Source organism: Mesocricetus auratus, unplaced genomic scaffold (assembly GCF_017639785.1).
Source record: "Mesocricetus auratus isolate SY011 unplaced genomic scaffold, BCM_Maur_2.0 Super-Scaffold_100019, whole genome shotgun sequence".
Taxonomy (NCBI): Eukaryota; Metazoa; Chordata; class Mammalia; order Rodentia; family Cricetidae; genus Mesocricetus; species Mesocricetus auratus.
The window spans coordinates 22,444,926-22,457,588 of NW_024429200.1; the positions used below are offsets into that span (position 1 = coordinate 22,444,926).

At 41.4% G+C, this 12,663-nt stretch overlaps 1 protein-coding gene across 1 annotated transcript in view; it reads right to left on the reverse strand.

The window, feature by feature from the left end:
- Positions 1 to 10,675: 10,675 nt before the first annotated feature.
- Positions 10,676 to 12,663, reverse strand: part of Cftr (CF transmembrane conductance regulator) — a 137,552-nt gene continuing 135,564 nt past the window's right edge. The window contains exon 27 of the mRNA XM_040728649.1: positions 10,676 to 12,595. Within this exon, the coding sequence (XP_040584583.1) occupies positions 12,395 to 12,595 (201 nt within the window). The 3' untranslated portion in view covers positions 10,676 to 12,394. The remainder of the gene's footprint in view (positions 12,596 to 12,663) is intronic.

Sequence of the window (12,663 nt, forward strand, 5' to 3'; positions counted from 1 at the left end):
GGATGCTGGCATGTAAACGACAGAAGATAGAGCTCTATCTATCACCATGCACAAAACTTAAGTCCAAATGGATCAAAGACTTCAACATCAATCCAGCCACACCAAATCTGTTAGAAGAGAAAATAGGAAGTACCCTTGAACAAATTGGTACAGGAGACCACTCAGTAGCACAGACACTGAGATCAACAATTAATAAATGGGACCTCCTGAAACTGAGAAGCTTCTGTAAGGCAAAGATACAGTCAGCAAGACAAAAAGGCACCCCACAGATTGGGAAAAGATATTCACTAACCCCCACATCTGACAGAGGGCTGATCTCCAAAATTTACAAAGACCTCAAGAGGCAAGTCTCCAAAACACCAAAGGATCCAATTAAAAAGTGGGGTACAGAACTAAATAGAGAATTCTCAATAGAGGAGTATAAAATGGCTAAGAGATACTTGAGAAAGTGCTCAACATCCTTAGCCATCAGGGAAATGCAAATCAAAACAACTGTGAGATACCTTCTCACTCCCGTTAGAATGGCTAAAACAACAACAAAAAACACTAATGACAGTTTATGCTAAAAGGATGTGGAATAAGGGGGACACTCCTCCACTGCTGGTGAGAATGTCAACATGTGCAGCCACTTTGGAGATCGGTATGGAGATTCCTCAGGAAAATGGAAATCAGTCTACTACAAGATCCAGCAATTCCGCTCTTAGGCATATACCCAAAAGATGTGCACTTATACAGTAAGGGCATCTGCTCAACTATGTTCATAGCAGCATTATTTATAATAGCCAAACCTGGAAGCAACCTAGATGCCCCTCAACTGAAGAGTGGATAGAGAAAATGTGGTACATTTACACAATGGAGTACTATTCAGCAGAAATACAATGGAATCTTGAAATTTGCAGGCAAATGGATGGCACTAGAAGAAACCATCCTGAATGAGGTAACCCAGTCACAAAAAGACAAAAGTGGTACATACTCATATATGGATTTTGACATGAAGCAGGGCATTGCCAGCCTACAATCCCACCACCAGTGAGTATGGGATGCAGGGAGGACCCCTAAGAGAGATATGCATGGTAACTCGGAGAAGGGATATAGGACTAGATCTCCTAATTGGATTGGGTGGAGGAGAGGGCAGAAGGAGATGGTTGAAAGAGAGGGGGAAAAGAGGACAGGAGATGAGGACATGGTAGGTTAGGAAGGTTGAGCCAGTGTAAGAATATAGGAGAGAAGAATGAGAAATACCATAATAGAGGGAACCATTATAAGTTGGAGGAGAGATCTGACACTAGTGAGATCTTCACAGATCTATAAGAATGACACCAACTGGCATAAGGCTACCTTAAATGACCTTCCATGGTAATGAGATTGATGACTACTTTATATGCCATCCTAGAACCCTCATTCAGTGCCTCACGGAAGCAGAGGCAGATACCTATAACTAAAAACTGAACTGAACTCCTGGAACCCAATTGCAAAGAGGAGTGATGAGCAAAGGAATCAAGATCAGGCTAGAGAAACCCACAGAGGCAGCTGACCTAAACAAGGGGGAAGACATGGACCACAGACTCATGACTGAGAAGTCAGCATAGGACTGATCCAGATAACCCCCACCCCGGACCAAACCTGGGTGTGGTGCCCACGCCACAAACAAGTCCAAGGTATCATGAAAAGAGAGACAAGATGTCCAGCTGTTTGTACTCAGAGAATGCATATGCTGCCTTATTGCCAGGAGTGTGTGTGTGGGGGGGGGTATGTGCGTGTCTTTATTGCAAGTGCTAAGAGGTCTCTCTCTTGTAGGAGGGAGCCGTCTTATATATACAGGCTTACAACACAATGGAAAAACCCCAGGTGGAAGAGAGCATGTTTTCCTCCTGCTAGATGTGATGTCAGTGGGACAATTTGGGGGCAGTAAGCCAGGACTAGAAAACAGGATGCACCTGTGGCTATCAGCTGACCCTGTGGGGGCTAGGCCCCAATACCTGGGTGTCAGAAAAGAGGCCTGGGCAATCTGTGGGACCTTTGAGAGTAGAGAAGTATTTATTCCTGGCATACAAATGGACTCTGGGAAACTATTCCACATGGAAGGATGCTCTCAGCCTGGACACATTGGGGAGGACCTAGGACCTGCCTGGGATAATATGACAGACTCTGAAAATCCCTCATGGAAGCCCTTGCCCTCCCTGAGGGAGCAGAGAGGGTATGAAGTGGGGTGGGGGTTGGGAGGATTCGGGGATGGGGGAGAATGGGAGGGAGGGGAACTGAAAGTGACATTTGTAAAAAGTTAAATAAAGAATATGATTTAAAAAAACAAGCAATTGAGTCAAATCTCCAGCAGGGTACAGTTCTTGAAAGTAGAGCTGCACTTTTTGTACAAATTTCACAGTTTGATCAACGGAAGATGTATTTGACTTGGATGTAAACTTTTGATTCAGAAAAACATTTAGAATCATTGCTGCATTCCTTTATTTTGCTAGATGAAAATATTAGCATTTTCATTTTAGCAAAAAAAAATCTCATTTCACGGTGCACAATGCACATTTCACAACACAGGATGCCACTTAACAAATAGAGAAACAGGAGTTAAAAGCAAATGAAGATTCCCTGTAATAAGTGAATGATAAACCTGAATCTTTGCGACGAAACTCTTAACTAGTACCCAGATATCAATGCCATGCTCCCTATCGGAGACAGTGACACTGGGCTCAAGTTCCTCACACTGAGAGTTGCTTAACATGTGCAACCCATGGCTTCAGACTTCTCACGCCCAAATCTCTCTCTTAAATTTATAGATTTTTCCATTGCAGTCTTTTGTAAAGGGTTGCAACTTTCCATACCTACCTTAACAGGTCAAACAGGTTTCACATGGAGCTCTTAGGAAACCTCATTCTAAATTGTCTTCAACATATTATTTGAGGATCTTTTTCTAGTCAACTATTAAAATATTTACTTTGGGGGTTTTATTAGTCTTTCACTCCAATAGGTAGCAATTTCCCAACCCTGGAATGCCCCTGGTCACTGAAAGCAATGTATCAGTTTCAAGTTCTTTCCACCCCCTCATAATGGGGACAAAGAGAGTGGGCTGAGAAATAGATTAAGAAAATGGCTCTCTTTCTCTGAAGACGCAGGCAGGTCTTTGTGCCACCTGTCTCTGTCTCTATCTTTCTCTCCCCTCACTCCTTTCCCTTCCCCACTCCCTTTCCTTCCCCCAATAAAACTTCCCATGTTAAAAAAAAAGTTAAGAAAATGTGCCTCAGACGCAAGTGAAAAAGTCAATCTGAAACAATACTTGGGGGAAGAAAGCAAAATGGATAAAAATAGCAAGTCTACAATTAAAGTTTTACTTAAAATGAAGAGAATGAAGAAACAAACCTGGTGTTGGAACTGGCTTGGCAGAAATTAAATATTCTAAAGGGACACTTGTGTCTCTTCATATGACTACCAGAGTATTGAAACAATGGACTCTAGAGAAATGGGAATTTCCCCAGGGGAATCTCATGCTAGGAAAAGGAAAGGGAGATTTCACACAGTTCTAACAACTTGTTAGAGGACCTTACAGGCTGAACCTTAGACAAGGAGGGGTCAGTGGAGGGTGGGCCCACACCTTGACAGGGACTGCTTAAGTGTACATATCATTGGCCCTGTATTTAATCTTTGATTTCACTTCAGAATCCAAAGATGGACTTGGGGTTTGCTGGATCTCTTTGTCCCTCTTCCCAATGAGGCTAGACCTGACTTGGAGCACAAATTGTGACACCAAATTCAATATAAATGTGAGAGTTGTCATTCCTATTTGACTCCATCTAACTTGGCCAAATTCTTACCTAGAGAAGTAGACAACCTAAAAGGGTTTCCAGTTCCAGCACCTACTGAGCTTCTAAGTCATCACACCATCCTAACAACTGAACAAACTGTAAAATGTACAAATGAGATCAACAAAGGGAGGTCATGAGTTAAACTACCATCACCAAAATTAGAAAGGCAGATGAGGAGAGAGATTCACAACTTAACTCAGAAAACACCAAACAAAATGTCTACCACAGCTGGACAACCTGAAGCATAATTGATGAATTGCAGGAGTCTCTGGGTGGACAAAGTGAAGAGTTATGAGAGAGAGAGAGAGAGAGAGAGCTCAGAGGTAAAGGGAGCCCATGGTCTTCTGAGGCTACCTGGGGGATTTCTACCAAGAACATTGGTAAAATTGCTACTGGAAAGGCCCCTCTTGCATTTGCAAGGGGAGGGAAATTAACATTTGAAATATCCCATGGTTACCCAGTTCCTAAAAAGGGCTTTCCTCAGAACAAACCATTGTCCCAGAAGCTAACCTGTTGGGGGTCTTATCTTATCAGATCTCAACCTACATGAGTGAAGAAAAAAAACCCCAAAAAACCAAAACCAAAAACGAACAAACAAAAAAACCCAATCTGGTCCCCTCCCTCCAAGAGAAGGAAAACAAGCTATCTAAGACATCCTGGTGAGGTTCACAGTCTAGGGCTCAGATTTCTGAAAGACTAAGGCCTAGGTACAAAACTGAAAGAGTGTCTCCTCCAACACATTATTGAAGGTCTGTTCTCCACACTTTCTTTTCCTGGTAAACCATGCCATCATTTCAGTAAAAACTTGGAAGCACTAAGAAAGGAAAAGGCACAGTTAGAACAAGATTCAGAATCAGAAGCAGAGTCAGATAAGGCAAGAATGTTGATAATTATCAAAGAAGGCATTTAAAGAACACTCACATATTAATATACTGGGGCTGTCATGGACAGAGTAGTAGGTGCAGAGATTAGGTGCATGGTGTAAGTTAAGAGATGGAACCCTAAAGAAGAATAAAAAAGAAAAGCTAAAACCAAACAAACTAAAAAATTGAACTGACCTACTGACAAAAAATGAAGAATTGGGGCTAAGGATTTGACTAGCTGATACAGTGATGACTTAGCATGAAGAAGCCCTGGGTGTGAGCCCCGGCACCACAAAACCAATTCCAGTTACACATGCCTGTAATCCCAGCACTGGGAAGTAGAGGGAAAAGGTATAGATGGTGTGCATGACTGACGAGAGAATCTCTGAGCTTGAGGATTTGCTAATAGAAATCTCAAAACTGAAAAAGAAAAATAAGAAAGAATAAAAGCAGTAAAACACAAAGGCAACCATAGGTGAATAGCTAAAAATTGTGGGACAGATTTTAAAAAGAATAATTTATGCACAGTAGGAATATCAAAAGAGGAGAAAGAGGACTGTTTGAAGTTTAATAATGATTAAGAAGTTTCCTTAAATTCATGCTAGACAGAAAATCACAGATCCAAGAGCCTTGGAAACATGAAGCAGGATAAACAGTTTAAAAAAGAATCCCTACTCCAATACACAAGTATATCATAGTGAAACCACAGAAAGTCATATATATATATATATATTTTTAAAGTGGGACTCATCTATACAGAAGCAAAGAAAGAGTTGCATTTGACTTCTCAGAAATCATTCCAGCAAAAAGAGAGCAGGTTGACATTTTAAAATGTTGAAAGAGAGGGTGAGAAACCCTCCATCTAGTTTTCTATACTCTGTGAAATAATTCTTCAAAAGTGAAGGAGAAATGAAACTTTTCTCAGAAACTTGAAAGAATATGTTAGTTTTCCTGCCTTGCAAAAAGTGTTAAATAAAAGACACCTTGCAGAGAGGAGAGTGACAAAGGCCAGAACTTCATTTACATTGTAAAGGAGTAAAAACTATCAAAGAATGAATGTTGAAGGCAAAATAACTTTCACTTTTCTCCTTAATCTAAAGTTAAGTTTTTAAAAAAGGCATAGTGTATTCATGTGTATAAGTATATATGTGTATATGCTTATATATAAATAAAATGAATGGCAACAATGGCAACAGGAAAAGAAAGAAGGAATTAATAATTTGGGAATGTTGTGTATACACGTGTGTGTGCGCGCATATGTGTGCATGTGCATGTTTGTGTGTGTGTGTGTGTGTGTGTGTGTGTGTGTGTATGCACAGGGAGGCCACAATAACCTTTGTATCTCCCTCAATCACTTTCCACTTTCTTTTTTGAGACAGGGTCTTTCTTTCATTGAACTCAAAGCTCATGGATTTGGCTAGACTGGATACCCAGCAAACTCCAGCGGTCCTCCTGTCTCCACCCCCCAGTGCAGGTAAAAAAAAATCCCACCCAGCTTTTTGGGTGTGTGATAGGGAGCCAAATCCCGTACTTCATTCTTGTACCACCAGCCCTTTACTGAGTCATCTGCCCAGCCACAGGTTTTGCTATTTTAGGGTACTCACATTACTGGCACAGTGTTATTTCAGTTTAAATGCAAATGCTTGCTGTGGAATCTACAGCAACAATTTTCAAAAGTTAACAAATGCTGAAGACAGACAACAACGGATAGCATAATCTCCAAATGCCAAAAGAAGAAGAAAAAGATGAGAAGAGGAAGAAAAGAATGAATCACAAGCAGAAAACTATAACAAATGTGGTAGATACTAATTCAACACTATTAGTCATCATGTCAAAAACCAGTCACCTACATGTCTTCTAAACAACAGAGTGAATCAGACATCAAGCACACCTCCGTGATTTTCCAAGTAACACACTTTGAAGCCACATACAGGTTAATAAAACATTGGTGATGATTATACTATGCTTATGCCCTTTGGAAGAAAGTGGGAATGGCAGCTAGGATTTCAGACACAGTAGGTTCAGAGGAGGTTTTACTATCAAGTGAGGTATTCTTCAATGAACCAGGGATGAGAGCTGTGAAGAAAATCCCGAACAAGTATGTACATAATGAGAAAGAAACTTCATGAGCAACTGATGGAACTAAAAAGAGAAATGCCAATTCCACTGTTTAGAGACTTACGCAGAAGTCAACAATTCTACTGTTTAGTTAGAGAATTTCACAGAGTGGCCAATTTAGTCGGAGACTTACACGGGAGAAAAAGTCAGGACACTGACACTTCTGAGTGACCGAAGCTTCTAGTTACTTCATCTACTGAGTAAGCATCAAATCTTCAGGTGGAGAATGGCTTCAGTCTTCTTATTCTGTGTTCTGAGATTCTCTTTGTCTTCTTCCCTCCTTCTCTGCAGAGGGAAAGCATCCATCTTGCATCAGATTGGAATGCATTATCTCCAGGAACCGGTGATCTTAGGGCTTGATGGCTCTTACTCTGGACTCTCACACTCACCAACCTTCCCTCGCTCTTTTGCATCAAATGTTTTCTTGCAGTTGGAGGTTACACACTGACACCATCGTGAGGGAGGTAAAGCACACACCATGACTCTCCTTTCAAAGTCTCTGATTCTGTCAGTCAGGCTAGGACCCAAGAATTTGAACTTCATATAAATTCTCAGATGAGGCACAGGGCACATATTGAGACCCACTGAGGCACTGAGGACTGAAGGCCACTCAGTAACAAATCCAACTAGGGTTTTTCAATTTGTAAGTCTGGCTTTCAAATTCCATGGCTTTCATTGTCTTGCTATTATTGATGTATCTTCAAACCTGATGGAGCTGGCCTGCTTTTAAGCCTTCTACTTACATAAAGTCGTTCAATTCTCAAGTACCATTCTAACCAATTTGTCTATTATTGGCGTTAGGACAAAGTAGGCGGGGGACTTTGGCAGATTCCATGCCAGGCATGGGTGACCGAGTTGGAGGGACAAACATGCCAGACAGACAGAGCTTAAGTGATAAGTTTTATTAGAAAGGGAAGGGGATGGGGAAGGAGAGAAAAGAGATATAAAGAGACACAAAGACATAGAGAAAGAGAGGACAGAAGAGGGAGACAGGAAAAGTCCTGTCCGCTCCAGGGGAACAGCAAGAAAGAGAGTGGGAAAGAGAGTGTAAGTGGGCAGGGGTCTGTCTTTTAAAAGGGTCCTTGGCACCTGCGTGCAGGCTAGCACTCATGGAACGCTGGGCTGACCAGTATACTGCCTGAGCTTATTCTGCCAGGTGACAGAGGCAGGGCAACATAATGCCTGAATCCTTGCAATTAGACCCTTGAGTAGCCCAATTTATCATCAACACACACCACTTCTTTCCCTGAATTCCTATCTCTTCCTCAAGGATGTGCCAAGTGTGTTTTTTTAAACATTTATTATGCATACACTGGTGTATTCCTGCATGCCAGAAGAGGGCACCAGATCTTATTACAGATGGTTGTGAGTCACTATGTGGTTGCTGGGAATTCAACTCAGAGCCTCTGGAAGAGCAACCAGTGCTCTTAACCTTTGAGCCATCTCTCCAGCCCGCCAAGTGTTTTTAGAGCCTAGATATTTCGTAATTTGGGGGGAAGAGCTTGTCTTTTTAAAAGATTACAATATTATCCACACAAAATGAGACATGGGATCTTGAATAGTATTAAGGTAGGTGCTCAGGTGAGTGTCAGTCTTTGAAATCGTGTCTTTGTTAATGTCCTAGTAAGTCTACCTCAGGTCTTGCTACATCCCAAATATCTCTTCAGTTGTCCTCCTTAGGTCAATACTTTCTGCCTTTGCTCATTTTTTTCTTTTTCTAGACATGTTTCTGCTCTCCCTGCTCCTCTCTCCTTGCCTCCTCTTGCCTTTCATCTTTTTTCTATCTCATCTTTTTCTTCCCCACTATCTTGCTCTTCTCTCCTCTCCTCCGATTCTCCCCCCCTCAATCTTTCTCTCCCTCCTCAGTATTAGCAGCTTATTTCAAGATTATTGCAATGAATAACAGCGAACCAAGAAGAAACACGGTGTCCTTCAATAGGTGAAAAAACTGTGGTGTATTCAGAAGAAGGAATGTTATCCAGCCACAAAATTCTATGAGCCATCAAGCAGTAAAATCACATGGAGAAATATTGCTTATTCCTAAGAGAAATAAGTCTGCCGGAAAGGACCACATACCACACAGTTACAGCTTCCTATCTAGGGAAGACAGAAGCTCTAAAGCAATGAAAAGCCAGCCATTACCAAGAGCAAGGAGGGAGGGAGGGAGGGAAGAAGGGAGGGAGGAAGGGAGGGAAGAAAAGTGAGGACACAGGGGAACTCTCAGGCAGAGAAACTAGTCAGTGTGATGCTACACATCTCATTGCACCTTGGTCAAAACTCACAAACAGTATCCCATTAAGAGCGAGCTCTGTTGGCCCTGAACCAGACCAATGATTCTTTGCAACAAACACTTGCCAGTAAAGATAAATGGATGCAAGGGTTTAGTGTATGAGTCACTGTGTCATGCTACAGCTTCAATGATGAAATATTTTTATTTCCTCTTGAATTTTATTTTATCTTGGGGGTAGTTTGCAAGGGCAGAGGGTGGATAGAAAGGGAAAGGGAAATGAATGATGGGATCAAGATGCATGTCAAAGACACAAAGAATAAAAAAGAAAGCTAATAAATAAATACATAGATAGATAAATAAATAGAATGAGCTATTTGTAAACTGTCCTGGGTAGATTTCTATTGTTGTGTTAAACAATGACTAAAAGCCACTTGGGAAGGGAAGGGTTTACTTCAGTTTGTAGTTTATAGTCCCTAACTTAGGGAAGTCAGGGCAGGAACTGAAGTCGAGGCCACGGAGATGCTGTAGACTGGCTTTTCCCCAAGGGTCTCAGTCTGACTTCTTATACCATCCAGGACCACCTGTCTAGGGCTAGCACCACCCACAGTGAGCTAGACCTTCCCACATCAATCATCAGTCCAGAAAATTAAATGCAGACTTGTCTGTAGGCAATCTGATGGAGGCATTTTCTCAACGCAGGTTCCCCTTCCCAGATAATTCAAGGTTGTATCAAGTTGACAAACTAGCCAAAACATAAGCCATTATCACTGGTTTTAAAAAAATTTACTTATAAGTCTTTTGTGTTCTCTATGCCCCTATTTAATATAAAAACCCCAAAGTTTACTGAGTTTTGAAGAGATGTTTGTAGACTCATGTTCACTGATGTATTTACCATATCAAAAATGTAGAATTCACTCAAGTCCATTTGTAGATGAATGGCTATGCAAAATATTATATAATATATATAATAATGTATATAATCATACATGATGCCTGTCATGTAACTTGAATTGGAAGAAAGTTCTGATGTATGATATAATGTGGCTATCTTCAAGACATTATATTAAGTAAAAGAAGCTAATTACAAAGGAATTAATATTGAGATTGCATTCCTACAAGGTACACTCAAAATCATAGGCCAAAAGTGGAATTCATGGGTTCATGGGTGTGAGGCAAAAGCATTATTATCTAATGGATAAAGACAATTTTTGGGGGGGTTTTGTGAGACAGGGTTTATCTGTATTGTTTTGGAAGGCTATCGGTCCAGCCCGGCCTCGAACTCACAGAGATCCGCCTGCCTCTGCCTCCCGAGTGCTGGGATTAAAGGCGTGCGCCACCACCGCCCGGCTCAAAGACTATTTTTAGGATGAAAAAATCTTCAACTAGAAGTGAACACATTAATAGTGGTGGTAATTATACAGCTATGTGGATTTACAAAATTCCATTGAACTATTGTTTAAAATGGTGACAATGGTAAACATACTATGAATATTTTACTGAAATTTAAAGAGACAACTTGATGATTTGTGCTCTAATTCAATTGGAATTCTCAAAGAGATTATATCTAAAAGGAAAAATTTGTCCCATGAAGCATAGTGACTAGAGTTAGGGGTTCCAGAGACACTCCTAATGAGCACATTTGAAAAGACACGTTTCACAACAAATAAAAGAATTTTATTGACACATGATATTCTATTACAATAACAAATATAATACATTCTTCTAAGGCTTAGTCTGAAGTTTTAGAAGCTGATATGCCCATAACTGGACCATCTTGATTTTTGGTACCATCTTCTTCAGAGCTGCATTAAAATGGAACACATGCTGTCTGGGAGGCACACGGATGTGTACAAGATTTGGATCAGTCCCAATGCTTTACACCATGGAGGTGACTGGTCCTTATCATCCTCACGCCCCTTTTTAAAAATAGTGCCATAAAAATTCAACATTTCAAATATAAAAATTATTTTATACAAATATAATTCATTATGTAATCATTCTTAAAATACAGCATTACTATATATGAGTTCAAAACATTATTACTAAAATAAATAATTCCCAGAGAAAATTTCATTTGCATCACAAATTATAAAACAGAGCATATAAAACTAATTCATGATTAAATCTTTGTCAGAGTGTCTCTCCTGCAACTGTGTGGAGACAGCATGAAGTACACACAGCTAGCTAAGAGCACATGAACACCCCTGCATATTTCCATCAGCACCTGCCCACACTGCCCATGACCTGTCTCCATGGCAACTCCCGGACCTGGCACTGTGCTGCACCAGTTTGTACTGATGCAAGTCTCCTTTACTTCAGAAGTCTTAAAGGTCTGTTGCTTTCTGGCAACACATGTGTGTCAAGCTCCACATCAAGGAAATGATCCTGGCCCCTTCCTAGGTCAGGGGCATATTGTTTATAAGGATGTTTACATGTGTGGGAGGAGGGCTGGAAGGTCTTAACCTTAATTCCCAAGATCTGGGAATTCTTATTCATGTAGGTAACTAGATGACCAGATGTCAAGTGGAGTATCTTTCAGTATCACCCTGGCTTTCTAGTATTCTAACATTTGCTTGGAGTGGTACACACAGAATGTACGGAAGACAAATACAGCCATGTGTCTGAATATCTTGGATAGCAGAAAGATGGGATACCAGCTCTATAAGCCACCGTTTCCAGGTCTCATCACTTCATCCTATTATAAGCACTATGTGCACAGTTCTTCAATAATGCAAATTAACCAGCTGTGATGAATAATAAGCTGAACAACTAACCTGGCTGGCATTTATAGCTGCCTTGCCAGCTACTAGTAGGGGGCAAATGTTTCCAGGAAAATTTGGTTTGCAAAACACAAGTGGCCCATTGTCAAATATCTGAAGTGCCTTTCAAACAATTTGGCCACCGCTAGCAAGCCAGTGACCCAGACCCATATGAATGCTCTTGATTTCTCTTCTAAAACAGTCTCTTAAAAAGCAGGGATGGGCTTCACCCTGTTTTCGAAGGCACAGACAGTGGGGTTCTCCTCCTCTGAGTCCACGAGACATCCCACATGATCCTTTTCCAATCATTTGCGCTGCTTTCTAGAGCATGCCTTTTTATCTCCTCCTTCATTTTACTGTGTATATGGCCATTAATGTGCATGTATGTCCATGAGTGTACTTGCATGTGGAGGCAAGAAGACATCCTCAGGTACTGTCCCTCAGGTGCCTGGCCTGCAACTGTCTGTGTGGGCTAGGATCACTTGCTGGGATCCACCTGTCCCTGTGTCCCAGCACTGGGTTAGAAGCACAGGGCATCCCTGGCCTTTCATTTTGCAGGGATTCTAGGAATCAACTGGGGTCCACTGAGCTGCTCCCTCGGCATCCCAGTCACTAGAGACGGGTCTCTTGTACTTCTTCTTCTGTCTCCTCCTTGACAGCCGTGATCTGTGGCCGAGGCTTCTGCTTGGTGGAGTGGCGGCTCTGGAAGAGCTTCATCTTTTCCGAGGAGCTAATGGCTTTCTGGAAGATACTCTTCTCACTCAGGAGTGCCTGAAGTGAGTCATACTGCCACACGTTGCCCTCTTCTATGACCTAGGGAAAAGGCCATTAGTGAAATCCCATATAGAGTGAAGATCAAGCCAGTGAAAGAACAGAAACGG